Here is a 12,380-nt window from a genome sequence, read left to right as displayed (position 1 = left end):
TCCAGTGTGTTTAGCTTTTAGCTTTTATAATTATAGGTATACCTTTACGCCATATTTAGTTAGCCCTAGAAGAAGCATAGCACACTATGAAACCTTAGTTCATAATTTAGCTGCTTACCCTTAGTTAACATAAGATCCTACTCTAGTTTCATGAGCACAATTCAGAATATGGTTGCTGCTAACTATGTGTGACCAATAGGGTTTATTAAGATAGACTCATAGACCATAGACCTACATTCTTGGGCTAGTTAAGATAACACTGTGAGTAGCCTAGCTACTCTTGCCGTATTGATATGATACTTCATTGGCTTAGAATGTAGAATATATTTAGGCTCCAGATTACTAGAATTCCAGAATTACATGCTCTAATGGATATGCTATTAAATTATATTGATAGTGTGACGTACCGTAAGTGTATGTTTAATTATGAACATCCTATAAAAGAGAAAACAAGGTTCATCATTGGGATGCCTGAGTCGTCCCCCATTGTCCAAGTCAGACTTCTAGAACTTTATTTGTTTTTGTTTTTTCTGTCAATATTTCAGCTATATGTATACGCTATGTATATATTTGTTCATTTAACATGTGATGTATATGGAGACATAATCTTTAATGTTGACATATTCTGTACTGGAATGCATTATTTGTATTGTTATTCACTGAACCCTAATAAAAATATATTTAAAAAATATATATATTTTTTTAAATGTTCTATGTGAGCTATGCACTATTTATCAAATCTCTTCTGTCAGTATTCTTTAGTTTGTTTGCATAAGAAATCAATTTTATGCTCGGTTCTCCACTAAACATAAGTTTTAAAAAAATATTCCATATTAAACATTGTTGATATTTTAGTTACTACAGATTTGTGCTAAAATCATTGTTTAAATGATGTGATAGTGTGTACATTGTATATGTTCAGTTGTAAGTAAACCGTTTATGATGGTAAATATTGCTTGTTACCTAAATACAGAATCACTTAAAAGTGGTGCAGCATATATCAAACAAAACTGACTAGAAAATGTCACATGATCATCTGTGGAAATAAAGGCAGATATTTTACCTCGCTATATTATGCTAATATGTCCATTTTCTTTTTAAGGATGTGAAAGCCGTTGTTACACACTCTATTCAAAGTGCAATGCACTCAATTGGAGGGGTGCAAGTTCTCTTTCCTTTATTCGGGCAGCTTGACTTTAAGCAATATGGGTCTGATCAAGTAGACTCTTCTGTATGGTAGGTGAAATGTACCTTATTTTCTGTTTTTCTTTGGCACATGTGTATCCTTTATATCAGAGCTTTTGAAGTGTAGTATATTTTCTTTAAAGATCTAAAAAACGCCCAAATTTTATGGTTGTGATTGAGAGGATACATTTTTAGAAAAGTCTCATTTTACTTCTGTTGTCAAATTTGCGTTGATCCCATGGTATTTTTTGTTGAAGAGGCACCTAGGTAGGTGCCTTGAGCACTATGTGGCAAGAATTAGTGCTGCCATCTAATGCTCTTGCATATCGATAATAATCTAGCAAAGCTGCTGCCATATAGTGCTCCAGGCATGTGAGTGCTCCTGAGCTTGCATCCATGATTTTCAACAAAAGATACCAAGAGAACAAAGAAAATGTTGATAATAGACGCAAATTAGAAAGTTGGTTAAATTTAATTGTTCCTCTGAATTATGAATGAAAAAAATTGCATATCTTTTTAACTCTTTACCATTTGCCATTTGTAAACTGTATTTATTGATGATATATTTTAGTCAAAGGGCCTACTTAATAATATTAATATCAATTTGTGAAGAAAGGACGTTGGTACCATTTTTCGGCTCTTTTGATTTTGTATTTCTTTGACAAAGCCTGGTTTTGGATCTCATTTAGAATTATTAATGTGCTAAGAGTAATTTATTTTCTTCACAAGGCGCATCCAACATTTTTATTAGCTCCAATGTTTTAATTAAATTATCTGTTATTTAAAATTGTGAAGTTTTTAATAGAGAGACAACAAAATTCAGAAGTGAATAGTGATGTATTTTTCTTAAAACGGACATGAAACCCAACATTTCTTCTGTTAAGTGTGATCAGTCCACGGGTCATCATTACTTCTGGGATATTACTCCTCCCCAACAGGAAGTGCAAGAGGATTCACCCAGCAGAGCTGCATATAGCTCCTCCCCTCTACGTCACTCCCAGTCATTCTCTTGCACCCAACGACTAGATAGGATGTGTGAGAGGACTATGGTGATTATACTTAGTTTTATATCTTCAATCAAAAGTTTGTTATTTTAAAATAGCACCGGAGTGTGTTATTATCTCTCTGGCAGAGTTTGAAGAAGAATCTACCAGAGTTTTTGTTATGATTTTAGCCGGAGTAGTTAAGATCATATTGCTGTTTCTCGGCCATCTGAGGAGAGGTAAACTTCAGATCAGGGGACAGCGGGCAGATGAATCTGCATAGAGGTATGTAGCAGTTTTTATTTTCTGACAATGGAATTGATGAGAAAATCCTGCCATACCGATATAATGTCATGTATGTATACTTTACACTTCAGTATTCTGGGGAATGGTACTTCACTAGAATTACACTGTAAGAAATACATAAAGCTGTTTAATAACTAGAGATTATGTTTAACGTTTTTGCTGGAATGTAAAATCGTTTTCATTTACTGAGGTACTGAGTGAATAAATGTTTGGGCACTATTTTTCCACTTGGCAGTTGCTTAATCTGTTTTTCTGACAGTTTCTGTTCTCCCTCACTGCTGTGTGTGAGGGGGAGGGGCCGTTTTTTTGGCGCTTTTACTGCATCAAATATTTCAGTCAGCAACTCATTGTATTCCCTGCATGATCCGGTTCATCTCTACAGAGCTCAGGGGTCTTCAAAACTTATTTTGAGGGAGGTAATTTCTCTCAGCAGAGCTGTGAGAATTATAGTTTGACTGAGATAAAAAACGTTTATTCTGTAATTTGTTTCCTGCTTTCAGAATTTGTTATCTTTGCTAATGGGATTAAACCTTTGCTAAAGTTGTGTTTACAAGGATTGAGGCTATAACTGTTTCAATTTATTAATTTTCAACTGTCATAGATCTTCTGTGCTTCTTAAAGGCACAGTACGTTTTAATATTATTCTAATTGAATTGTATTTCCAAGTTGCAAGTTTATTTGCTAGTGTGTTAAACATGTCTGATTCAGAGGATGATACCTGTGTCATTTGTTGCAATGCCAAAGTGGAGCCCAATAGAAATTTATGTACTAACTGTATTGATGCTACTTTAAATAAAAGTCAATCTGTACAAATTGAACAAATTTCACCAGACAACGAGGGGAGAGTTATGCCGACTAACTCGCCTCACGTGTCAGTACCTACATCTCCCGCTCAGAGGGAGGTGCGTGATATTGTAGCGCCGAGTACATCTGGGCGGCCATTACAAATCACATTACAGGATATGGATACTGTTATGACTGAGGTTTTGGCTAAATTACCAGAACTAAGAGGTAAGCGTGATCACTCTGGGGTGAGAACAGAGTGCGCTGATAATATTAGGGCCATGTCAGACACTGCGTCACAGGTGGCAGAACATGAGGACGGAGAACTTCATTCTGTGGGTGACGGTTCTGATCCAAACAGACTGGATTCAGATATTTCAAATTTTAAATTTAAACTGGAAAACCTCTGTGTATTACTAGGGGAGGTGTTAGCGGCTCTGAATGATTGTAACACAGTTGCAATACCAGAGAAAATGTGTAGGTTGGATAAATATTTTGCGGTACCGACGAGTACTGAGGTTTTTCCTATACCTAAGAGACTTACTGAAATTGTTACTAAGGAGTGGGATAGACCCGGTGTGCCGTTCTCACCCCCTCCGATATTTAGAAAAATGTTTCCAATAGACGCCACCACAAGGGACTTATGGCAAACGGTCCCTAAGGTGGAGGGAGCAGTTTCTACCTTAGCTAAGCGTACCACTATCCCGGTGGAGGATAGCTGTGCTTTTTCAGATCCAATGGATAAAAAGTTAGAGGGTTACCTTAAGAAAATGTTTGATCAACAAGGTTTTATATTGCAACCCCTTGCATGCATTGCGCCGATCACGGCTGCAGCGGCATTCTGGATTGAGTCTCTGGAAGAGAACATTGGTTCAGCTACTCTGGACGACATTACGGACAGGCTTAGAGTCCTTAAACTAGCTAATTCATTCATTTCGGAGGCCGTAGTACATCTTACTAAACTTACGGCGAAGAATTCAGGATTCGCCATTCAGGCACGCAGGGCGCTGTGGCTAAAATCCTGGTCAGCTGATGTTACTTCTAAGTCTAAATTGCTTAATATACCTTTCAAAGGGCAGACCTTATTCGGGCCCGGGTTGAAAGAGATTATCGCTGACATTACAGGAGGTAAAGGCCATGCCCTGCCTCAGGACAAAGCCAAAGCCAAGACTAGACAGTCTAATTTTCGTTCCTTTCGTAATTTCAAAGCTGGAGCAGCATCAACTTCCTCTGCACCAAAACAGGAAGGAGCTGTTGCTCGCTACAGACAAGGCTGGAAACCTAACCAGTCCTGGAACAAGGGCAAGCAGACTAGGAAACCTGCTGCTGCCCCTAAGACAGCATGAATTGAGGGCCCCCGATCCGGGATCGGATCTAGTGGGGGGCAGACTTTCTCTCTTCGCCCAGGCTTGGGCAAGAGATGTTCAGGATCCCTGGGCGCTAGAGATAATATCTCAGGGATACCTTCTGGACTTCAAATACTCTCCTCCAAGAGAGAGATTTCATCTGTCAAGGTTGTCAACAATCCAGACAAAGAAAGAGGCGTTTCTACGCTGCGTACAAGAGCTCTTGTTAATGGGAGTAATCCATCCAGTTCCACGATCGGAACAGGGACAGGGGTTTTACTCAAATCTGTTTGTGGTTCCCAAAAAAGAGGGAACTTTCAGACCAATCCTGGACTTAAAGATCCTAAACAAATTCCTAAGAGTTCCATCGTTCAAGATGGAGACTATTCGGACAATTTTACCTATGATCCAAGAGGGTCAGTACATGACTACTGTAGATTTAAAAGATACTTACCTTCACATACCGATTCACAAAGATCATTATCGGTACCTAAGGTTTGCCTTCCTAGACAGGCATTACCAGTTTGTGGCTCTTCCATTCGGATTGGCTACAGCTCCAAGAATCTTCACAAAGGTTCTGGGTGCTCTTCTGGCGGTACTAAGACCGCGGGGAATCTCGGTAGCTCCATACCTAGACGACATTCTGATACAAGCTTCAAGCTTTCAAACTGCCAAGTCTCATACAGAGTTAGTGCTGGCATTTCTAAGTTCACATGGATGGAAGGTGAACGAAAAGAAAAGTTCACTCGTTCCACTCACAAGAGTTCCCTTCCTGGGGACTCTTATAGATTCTGTAGAAATGAAGATTTACCTGACAGAGGACAGGCTAACAAGACTTCAAAGTGCTTGCCGCACCCTTCATTCCATTCAACACCCGTCAGTGGCTTAATGCATGGAGGGAATCGGCTTAATGGTAGCGGCAATGGACATAGTACCCTTTGCACGCTTACACCTCAGACCACTGCAACTGTGCATGCTAAGTCAGTGGAATGGGGATTACTCAGACTTATCCCCTTCTCTGAATCTGGATCAAGAGACCAGAAATTCTCTTCTATGGTGGCTTTCTCGGCCACATCTGTCCAGGGGGATGCCATTCAGCAGACCAGACTGGACAATTGTAACAACAGACGCCAGCCTTCTAGGTTGGGGTGCCGTCTGGAATTCTCTGAAGGCTCAGGGACAATGGAGTCAGGAGGAGAGTCTCCTGCCAATAAACATTCTGGAATTGAGAGCAGTTCTCAATGCCCTCCTGGCTTGGCCCCAGTTGACAACTCGGGGGTTCATCAGGTTTCAGTCGGGCAACATCACGACTGTAGCTTACATCAACCATCAGGGAGGGACAAGAAGCTCCCTAGCTATGATGGAAGTATCAAAGATAATTCTCTGGGCAGAGTCTCACTCTTGCCACCTGTCAGCAATCCACATCCCGGGAGTGGAGAACTGGGAGGCGGATTTCTTAAGTCGTCAGACTTTTCATCCGGGGGAGTGGGAACTTCATCCGGAGGTCTTTGCCCAAATACTTCGACGTTGGGGCAAACCAGAGATAGATCTCATGGCGTCTCGACAGAACGCCAAGCTTCCTCGTTACGGGTCCAGATCCAGGGATCCAGGAGCAGTCCTGATAGATGCTCTGACAGCACCTTGGGACTTCAGGATGGCTTACGTGTTTCCACCCTTCCCGTTGCTTCCGCGATTGATTGCCAGAATCAAACAAGAGAGAGCATCAGTGATTCTAATAGCACCTGCGTGGCCACGCAGGACTTGGTATGCAGACCTGGTGGACATGTCATCCTGTCCACCTTGGTCTCTACCTCTGAAACAGGACCTTCTGATCCAGGGTCCATTCAAACATCAAAATCTAACTTCTCTGAAGCTGACTGCTTGGAAATTGAACGCTTGATTTTATCAAGACGTGGGTTTTCTGAGTCAGTTATTGATACCTTAATACAGGCTAGGAAACCTGTTACCAGAAAGATTTACCATAAGATATGGCGTAAATACCTATATTGGTGTGAATCCAAAGGTTACTCTTGGAGTAAGGTTAGGATTCCTAGGATATTGTCTTTTCTACAAGAAGGTTTAGAAAAGGGTTTATCTGCTAGTTCATTAAAGGGACAGATCTCAGCTCTGTCCATTCTGTTACACAAACGTCTGTCAGAAGTTCCTGACGTCCAGGCTTTTTGTCAGGCTTTGACCAGGATTAAGCCTGTGTTTAAAACTGTTGCTCCACCATGGAGTCTAAACCTTGTTCTTAATGTTTTTCAGGGCGTTCCGTTTGAACCCCTTCATTCCATTGATATAAAGTTGTTATCTTGGAAAGTTCTATTTTTAATGGCTATTTCCTCGGCTCGAAGAGTCTCTGAATTATCAGCCTTACATTGTGATTCTCCTTATTTGATTTTTCATTCGGATAAGGTAGTCCTGCGTACTAAACCTGGGTTCTTACCTAAGGTAGTTACTAACAGGAATATCAATCAAGAGATTGTTGTTCCTTCTTTATGCCCAAATCCTTCTTCAAAGAAGGAACGTCTACTGCACAACCTGGATGTAGTCCGTGCTCTAAAATTTTACTTACAGGCAACTAAGGAATTTCGACAAACGTCTTCTCTGTTTGTCATTTACTCTGGGCAGAGGAGAGGTCAAAAAGCTTCCGCTACCTCTCTTTCTTTTTGGCTTCGTAGCATAATTCGTTTAGCTTATGAGACTGCTGGACAGCAGCCTCCTGAAAGAATTACAGCTCATTCTACTAGAGCTGTGGCTTCCACTTGGGCCTTCAAGAATGAGGCCTCTGTTGAACAGATTTGCAAGGCTGCAACTTGGTCTTCGCTTCATACTTTTTCCAAATTTTACAAATTTGACACTTTTGCTTCATCGGAGGCTATTTTTGGGAGAAAGGTTCTTCAGGCAGTGGTTCCTTCTGTATAAAGAGCCTGCCTATCCCTCCCGTCATCCGTGTACTTTTGCTTTGGTATTGGTATCCCAGAAGTAATGATGACCCGTGGACTGATCACACTTAACAGAAGAAAACATAATTTATGCTTACCTGATAAATTCCTTTCTTCTGTAGTGTGATCAGTCCACGGCCCGCCCTGTTTTTAAGGCAGGTAAATATTTTTTAATTTATACTCCAGTCACCACTTCACCCTTGGCTTTTCCTTTCTCGTTGGTCCTTGGTCGAATGACTGGGAGTGACGTAGAGGGGAGGAGCTATATGCAGCTCTGCTGGGTGAATCCTCTTGCACTTCCTGTTGGGGAGGAGTAATATCCCAGAAGTAATGATGACCCGTGGACTGATCACACTACAGAAGAAAGGAATTTATCAGGTAAGCATAAATTATGTTTCTCCAACATAGGTGTGTCCGGTCCACGGCGTCATCCTTACTTGTGGGATATTCTCTTCCCCAACAGGAAATGGCAAAGAGCCCAGCAAAGCTGGTCACATGATCCCTCCTAGGCTCCGCCTACCACAGTCATTCTCTTTGCCGTTGTACAGGCAACATCTCCACGGAGATGGCTTAGAGTTTTTTAGTGTTTAACTGTAGTTTTTATTATTCAATCAAGAGTTTGTTATTTTGAAATAGTGCTGGTATGTACTATTTACTCAGAAACAGAAAAGAGATGAAGATTTCTGTTTGTATGAGGAAAATGATTTTAGCAACCGTCACTAAAATCCATGGCTGTTCCACACAGGACTGTTGAGAGCAATTAACTTCAGTTGGGGGAACAGTGAGCAGTCTCTTGCTGCTTGAGGTATGACACATTCTAACAAGACGATGTAATGCTGGAAGCTGTCATTTTCCCTATGGGATCCGGTAAGCCATGTTTATTACGATCGTAAATAAGGGCTTCACAAGGGCTTATTAAGACTGTAGACTTTTTCTGGGCTAAATCGATTCATTATTAACACATATTTAGCCTTGAGGAATCATTTTATTATGGTATTTTGATATAATAATATCGGCAGGCACTGTTTTAGACACCTTATTCTTTAGGGGCTTTCCCAAAGCATAGGCAGAGCCTCATTTTCGCGCCGGTGTTGCGCACTTGTTTTTGAGAGGCATGGCATGCAGTCGCATGTGAGAGGAGCTCTGATACTTAGAAAAGACTTTCTGAAGGCGTCATTTGGTATCGTATTCCCCTTTGGGCTTGGTTGGGTCTCAGCAAAGCAGATACCAGGGACTGTAAAGGGGTTAAAGTTCAAAACGGCTCCGGTTCCGTTATTTTAAGGGTTAAAGCTTCCAAATTTGGTGTGCAATACTTTTAAGGCTTTAAGACACTGTGGTGAAAATTTGGTGAATTTTGAACAATTCCTTCATGTTTTTTCGCAATTGCAGTAATAAAGTGTGTTCAGTTTAAAATTTAAAGTGACAGTAACGGTTTTATTTTAAAACGTTTTTTGTACTTTGTTATCAAGTTTATGCCTGTTTAACATGTCTGAACTACCAGATAGACTGTGTTCTGAATGTGGGGAAGCCAGAATTCCTATTCATTTAAATAAATGTGATTTATGTGACAATGACAATGATGCCCAAGATGATTCCTCAAGTGAGGGGAGTAAGCATGGTACTGCATCATTCCCTCCTTCGTCTACACGAGTCTTGCCCACTCAGGAGGCCCCTAGTACATCTAGCGCGCCAATACTCCTTACTATGCAACAATTAACGGCTGTAATGGATAATTCTGTCAAAAACATTTTAGCCAAAATGAACACTTATCAGCGTAAGCGCGACTGCTCTGTTTTAGATACTGAAGAGCATGACGACGCTGATAATAATGTTTCTGAAGGGCCCCTAACCCAGTCTGATGGGGCCAGGGAGGTTTTGTCTGAGGGAGAAATTACTGATTCAGGGAACATTTCTCAACATGCTGAACCTGATGTGATTACATTTAAATTTAAGTTGGAACATCTCCGCATTCTGCTTAAGGAGGTATTATCCACTCTGGATGATTGTGACAAGTTGGTCATCCCAGAGAAACTATGTAAAATGGACAAGTTCCTAGAGGTGCCGGGGCTCCCAGAAGCTTTTCCTATACCCAAGCGGGTGGCGGACATTGTTAATAAAGAATGGGAAAGGCCCGGTATTCCTTTCGTCCCTCCCCCCATATTTAAAAAATTGTTTCCTATGGTCGACCCAAGAAAGGACTTATGGCAGACAGTCCCCAAGGTCGAGGGAGCGGTTTCCACTTTAAACAAACGCACCACTATACCCATAGAGGATAGTTGTGCTTTCAAAGATCCTATGGATAAAAAATTAGAAGGTTTGCTTAAAAAGATGTTTGTTCAGCAGGGTTACCTTCTACAACCAATTTCATGCGTTGTCCCTGTCGCTACAGCCGCATGTTTCTGGTTCGATGAGCTGATAAAGGCGGTCGATAGTGATTCTCCTCCTTATGAGGAGATTATGGACAGAATCAATGCTCTCAAATTGGCTAATTCTTTTACCCTAGACGCCACTTTGCAATTGGCTAGGTTAGCGGCTAAGAATTCTGGGTTTGCTATTGTGGCGCGCAGAGCGCTTTGGTTGAAATCTTGGTCGGCTGATGCGTCTTCCAAGAACAAGCTACTTAACATTCCTTTCAAGGGGAAAACGCTGTTTGGCCCTGACTTGAAAGAGATTATCTCTGATATCACTGGGGGTAAGGGCCACGCCCTTCCTCAGGATCGGCCTTTCAAGGCAAAAAATAAACCTAATTTTCGTCCCTTTCGTAGAAACGGACCAGCCCAAAGTGCTACGTCCTCTAAGCAAGAGGGTAATACTTCTCAAGCCAAGCCAGCTTGGAGACCAATGCAAGGCTGGAACAAGGGAAAGCAGGCCAAGAAACCTGCCACTGCTACCAAGACAGCATGAAATGTTGGCCCCCGATCCGGGACCGGATCTGGTGGGGGGCAGACTCTCTCTCTTCGCTCAGGCTTGGGCAAGAGATGTTCTGGATCCTTGGGCGCTAGAAATAGTCTCCCAAGGTTATCTTCTGGAATTCAAGGGGCTTCCCCCAAGGGGGAGGTTCCACAGGTCTCAGTTGTCTTCAGACCACATAAAAAGACAGGCATTCTTACATTGTGTAGAAGACCTGTTAAAAATGGGAGTGATTCATCCTGTTCCATTAAGAGAACAAGGGATGGGGTTCTACTCCAATCTGTTCATAGTTCCCAAAAAAGAGGGAACGTTCAGACCAATCTTAGATCTCAAGATCTTAAACAAGTTTCTCAAGGTTCCATCGTTCAAGATGGAAACCATTCGAACTATTCTTCCTTCCATCCAGGAAGGTCAATTCATGACCACGGTGGATTTAAAGGATGCGTATCTACATATTCCTATCCACAAGGAACATCATCGGTTCCTAAGGTTCGCATTCCTGGACAAGCATTACCAGTTCGTGGCGCTTCCTTTCGGATTAGCCACTGCTCCAAGGATTTTCACAAAGGTACTAGGGTCCCTTCTAGCTGTGCTAAGACCAAGGGGCATTGCTGTAGTACCTTATTTGGACGACATTCTGATTCAAGCGTCGTCCCTTCCTCAAGCAAAGGCTCACACGGACATAGTCCTGGCCTTTCTCAGATCTCACGGATGGAAAGTGAACGTGGAAAAGAGTTCTCTATCTCCGTCAACAAGGGTTCCCTTCTTGGGAACAATAATAGACTCCTTAGAAATGAGGATATTTCTGACAGAGGCCAGAAAAACAAAGCTTCTAGACTCTTGTCGGATACTTCATTCCGTTCCTCTTCCTTCCATAGCTCAGTGCATGGAAGTGATCGGGTTGATGGTAGCGGCAATGGACATAGTTCCTTTTGCGCGCATTCATCTAAGACCATTACAACTGTGCATGCTCAGTCAGTGGAATGGGGATTATACAGACTTGTCTCCGAAGATACAAGTAAATCAGAGGACCAGAGACTCACTCCGTTGGTGGCTGTCCCTGGACAACCTGTCACAAGGGATGACATTCCGCAGACCAGAGTGGGTCGTTGTCACGACCGACGCCAGTCTGATGGGCTGGGGCGCGGTCTGGGGATCCCTGAAAGCTCAGGGTCTTTGGTCTCGGGAAGAATCTCTTCTACCGATAAATATTCTGGAACTGAGAGCGATATTCAATGCTCTCAAGGCTTGGCCTCAGCTAGCGAGGGCCAAGTTCATACGGTTTCAATCAGACAACATGACAACTGTTGCGTACATCAACCATCAGGGGGGAACAAGGAGTTCCCTAGCGATGGAAGAAGTGACCAAAATCATTCTATGGGCGGAGTCTCACTCCTGCCACCTGTCCGCTATCCACATCCCAGGAGTGGAAAATTGGGAAGCGGATTTTCTGAGTCGTCAGACATTGCATCCGGGGGAGTGGGAACTCCATCCGGAAATCTTTGCCCAAGTCACTCAGCTGTGGGGCATTCCAGACATGGATCTGATGGCCTCTCGTCAGAACTTCAAAGTTCCTTGCTACGGGTCCAGATCCAGGGATCCCAAGGCGGCTCTAGTGGATGCACTAGTAGCACCTTGGACCTTCAAACTAGCTTATGTGTTCCCGCCGTTTCCTCTCATCCCCAGGCTGGTAGCCAGGATCAATCAGGAGAGGGCGTCGGTGATCTTGATAGCTCCTGCGTGGCCACGCAGGACTTGGTATGCAGATCTGGTGAATATGTCATCGGCTCCACCTTGGAAGCTACCTTTGAGACGAGACCTTCTTGTTCAGGGTCCGTTCGAACATCCGAACCTGGTTTCACTCCAGCTGACTGCTTGGAGATTGAACGCTTGATCTTATCGAAGCGAGGGTTCTCAGATTC

General features: G+C 42.6%; 1 protein-coding gene across 2 annotated transcripts in view; it reads left to right on the top strand.

Annotated features, from left to right (window-relative positions):
- The first annotated feature begins 1,106 nt into the window (after positions 1 to 1,106).
- Positions 1,107 to 12,380, top strand: part of LRBA (LPS responsive beige-like anchor protein) — a 1,331,662-nt gene continuing 1,320,388 nt past the window's right edge. For both annotated transcript variants that reach the window (XM_053703733.1, XM_053703731.1), the window contains exon 1: positions 1,107 to 1,236. In XM_053703733.1, the coding sequence (XP_053559708.1) occupies positions 1,142 to 1,236 (95 nt within the window). In that variant the 5' untranslated portion in view covers positions 1,107 to 1,141. The remainder of the gene's footprint in view (positions 1,237 to 12,380) is intronic.

This window comes from Bombina bombina, chromosome 2 (genome assembly GCF_027579735.1).
Source record: "Bombina bombina isolate aBomBom1 chromosome 2, aBomBom1.pri, whole genome shotgun sequence".
Classification (NCBI taxonomy): Eukaryota; Metazoa; Chordata; class Amphibia; order Anura; family Bombinatoridae; genus Bombina; species Bombina bombina.
The sequence above is the reverse complement of the archived record's forward strand: the minus strand, read 5'-3'. Positions and strand labels throughout refer to the sequence as shown.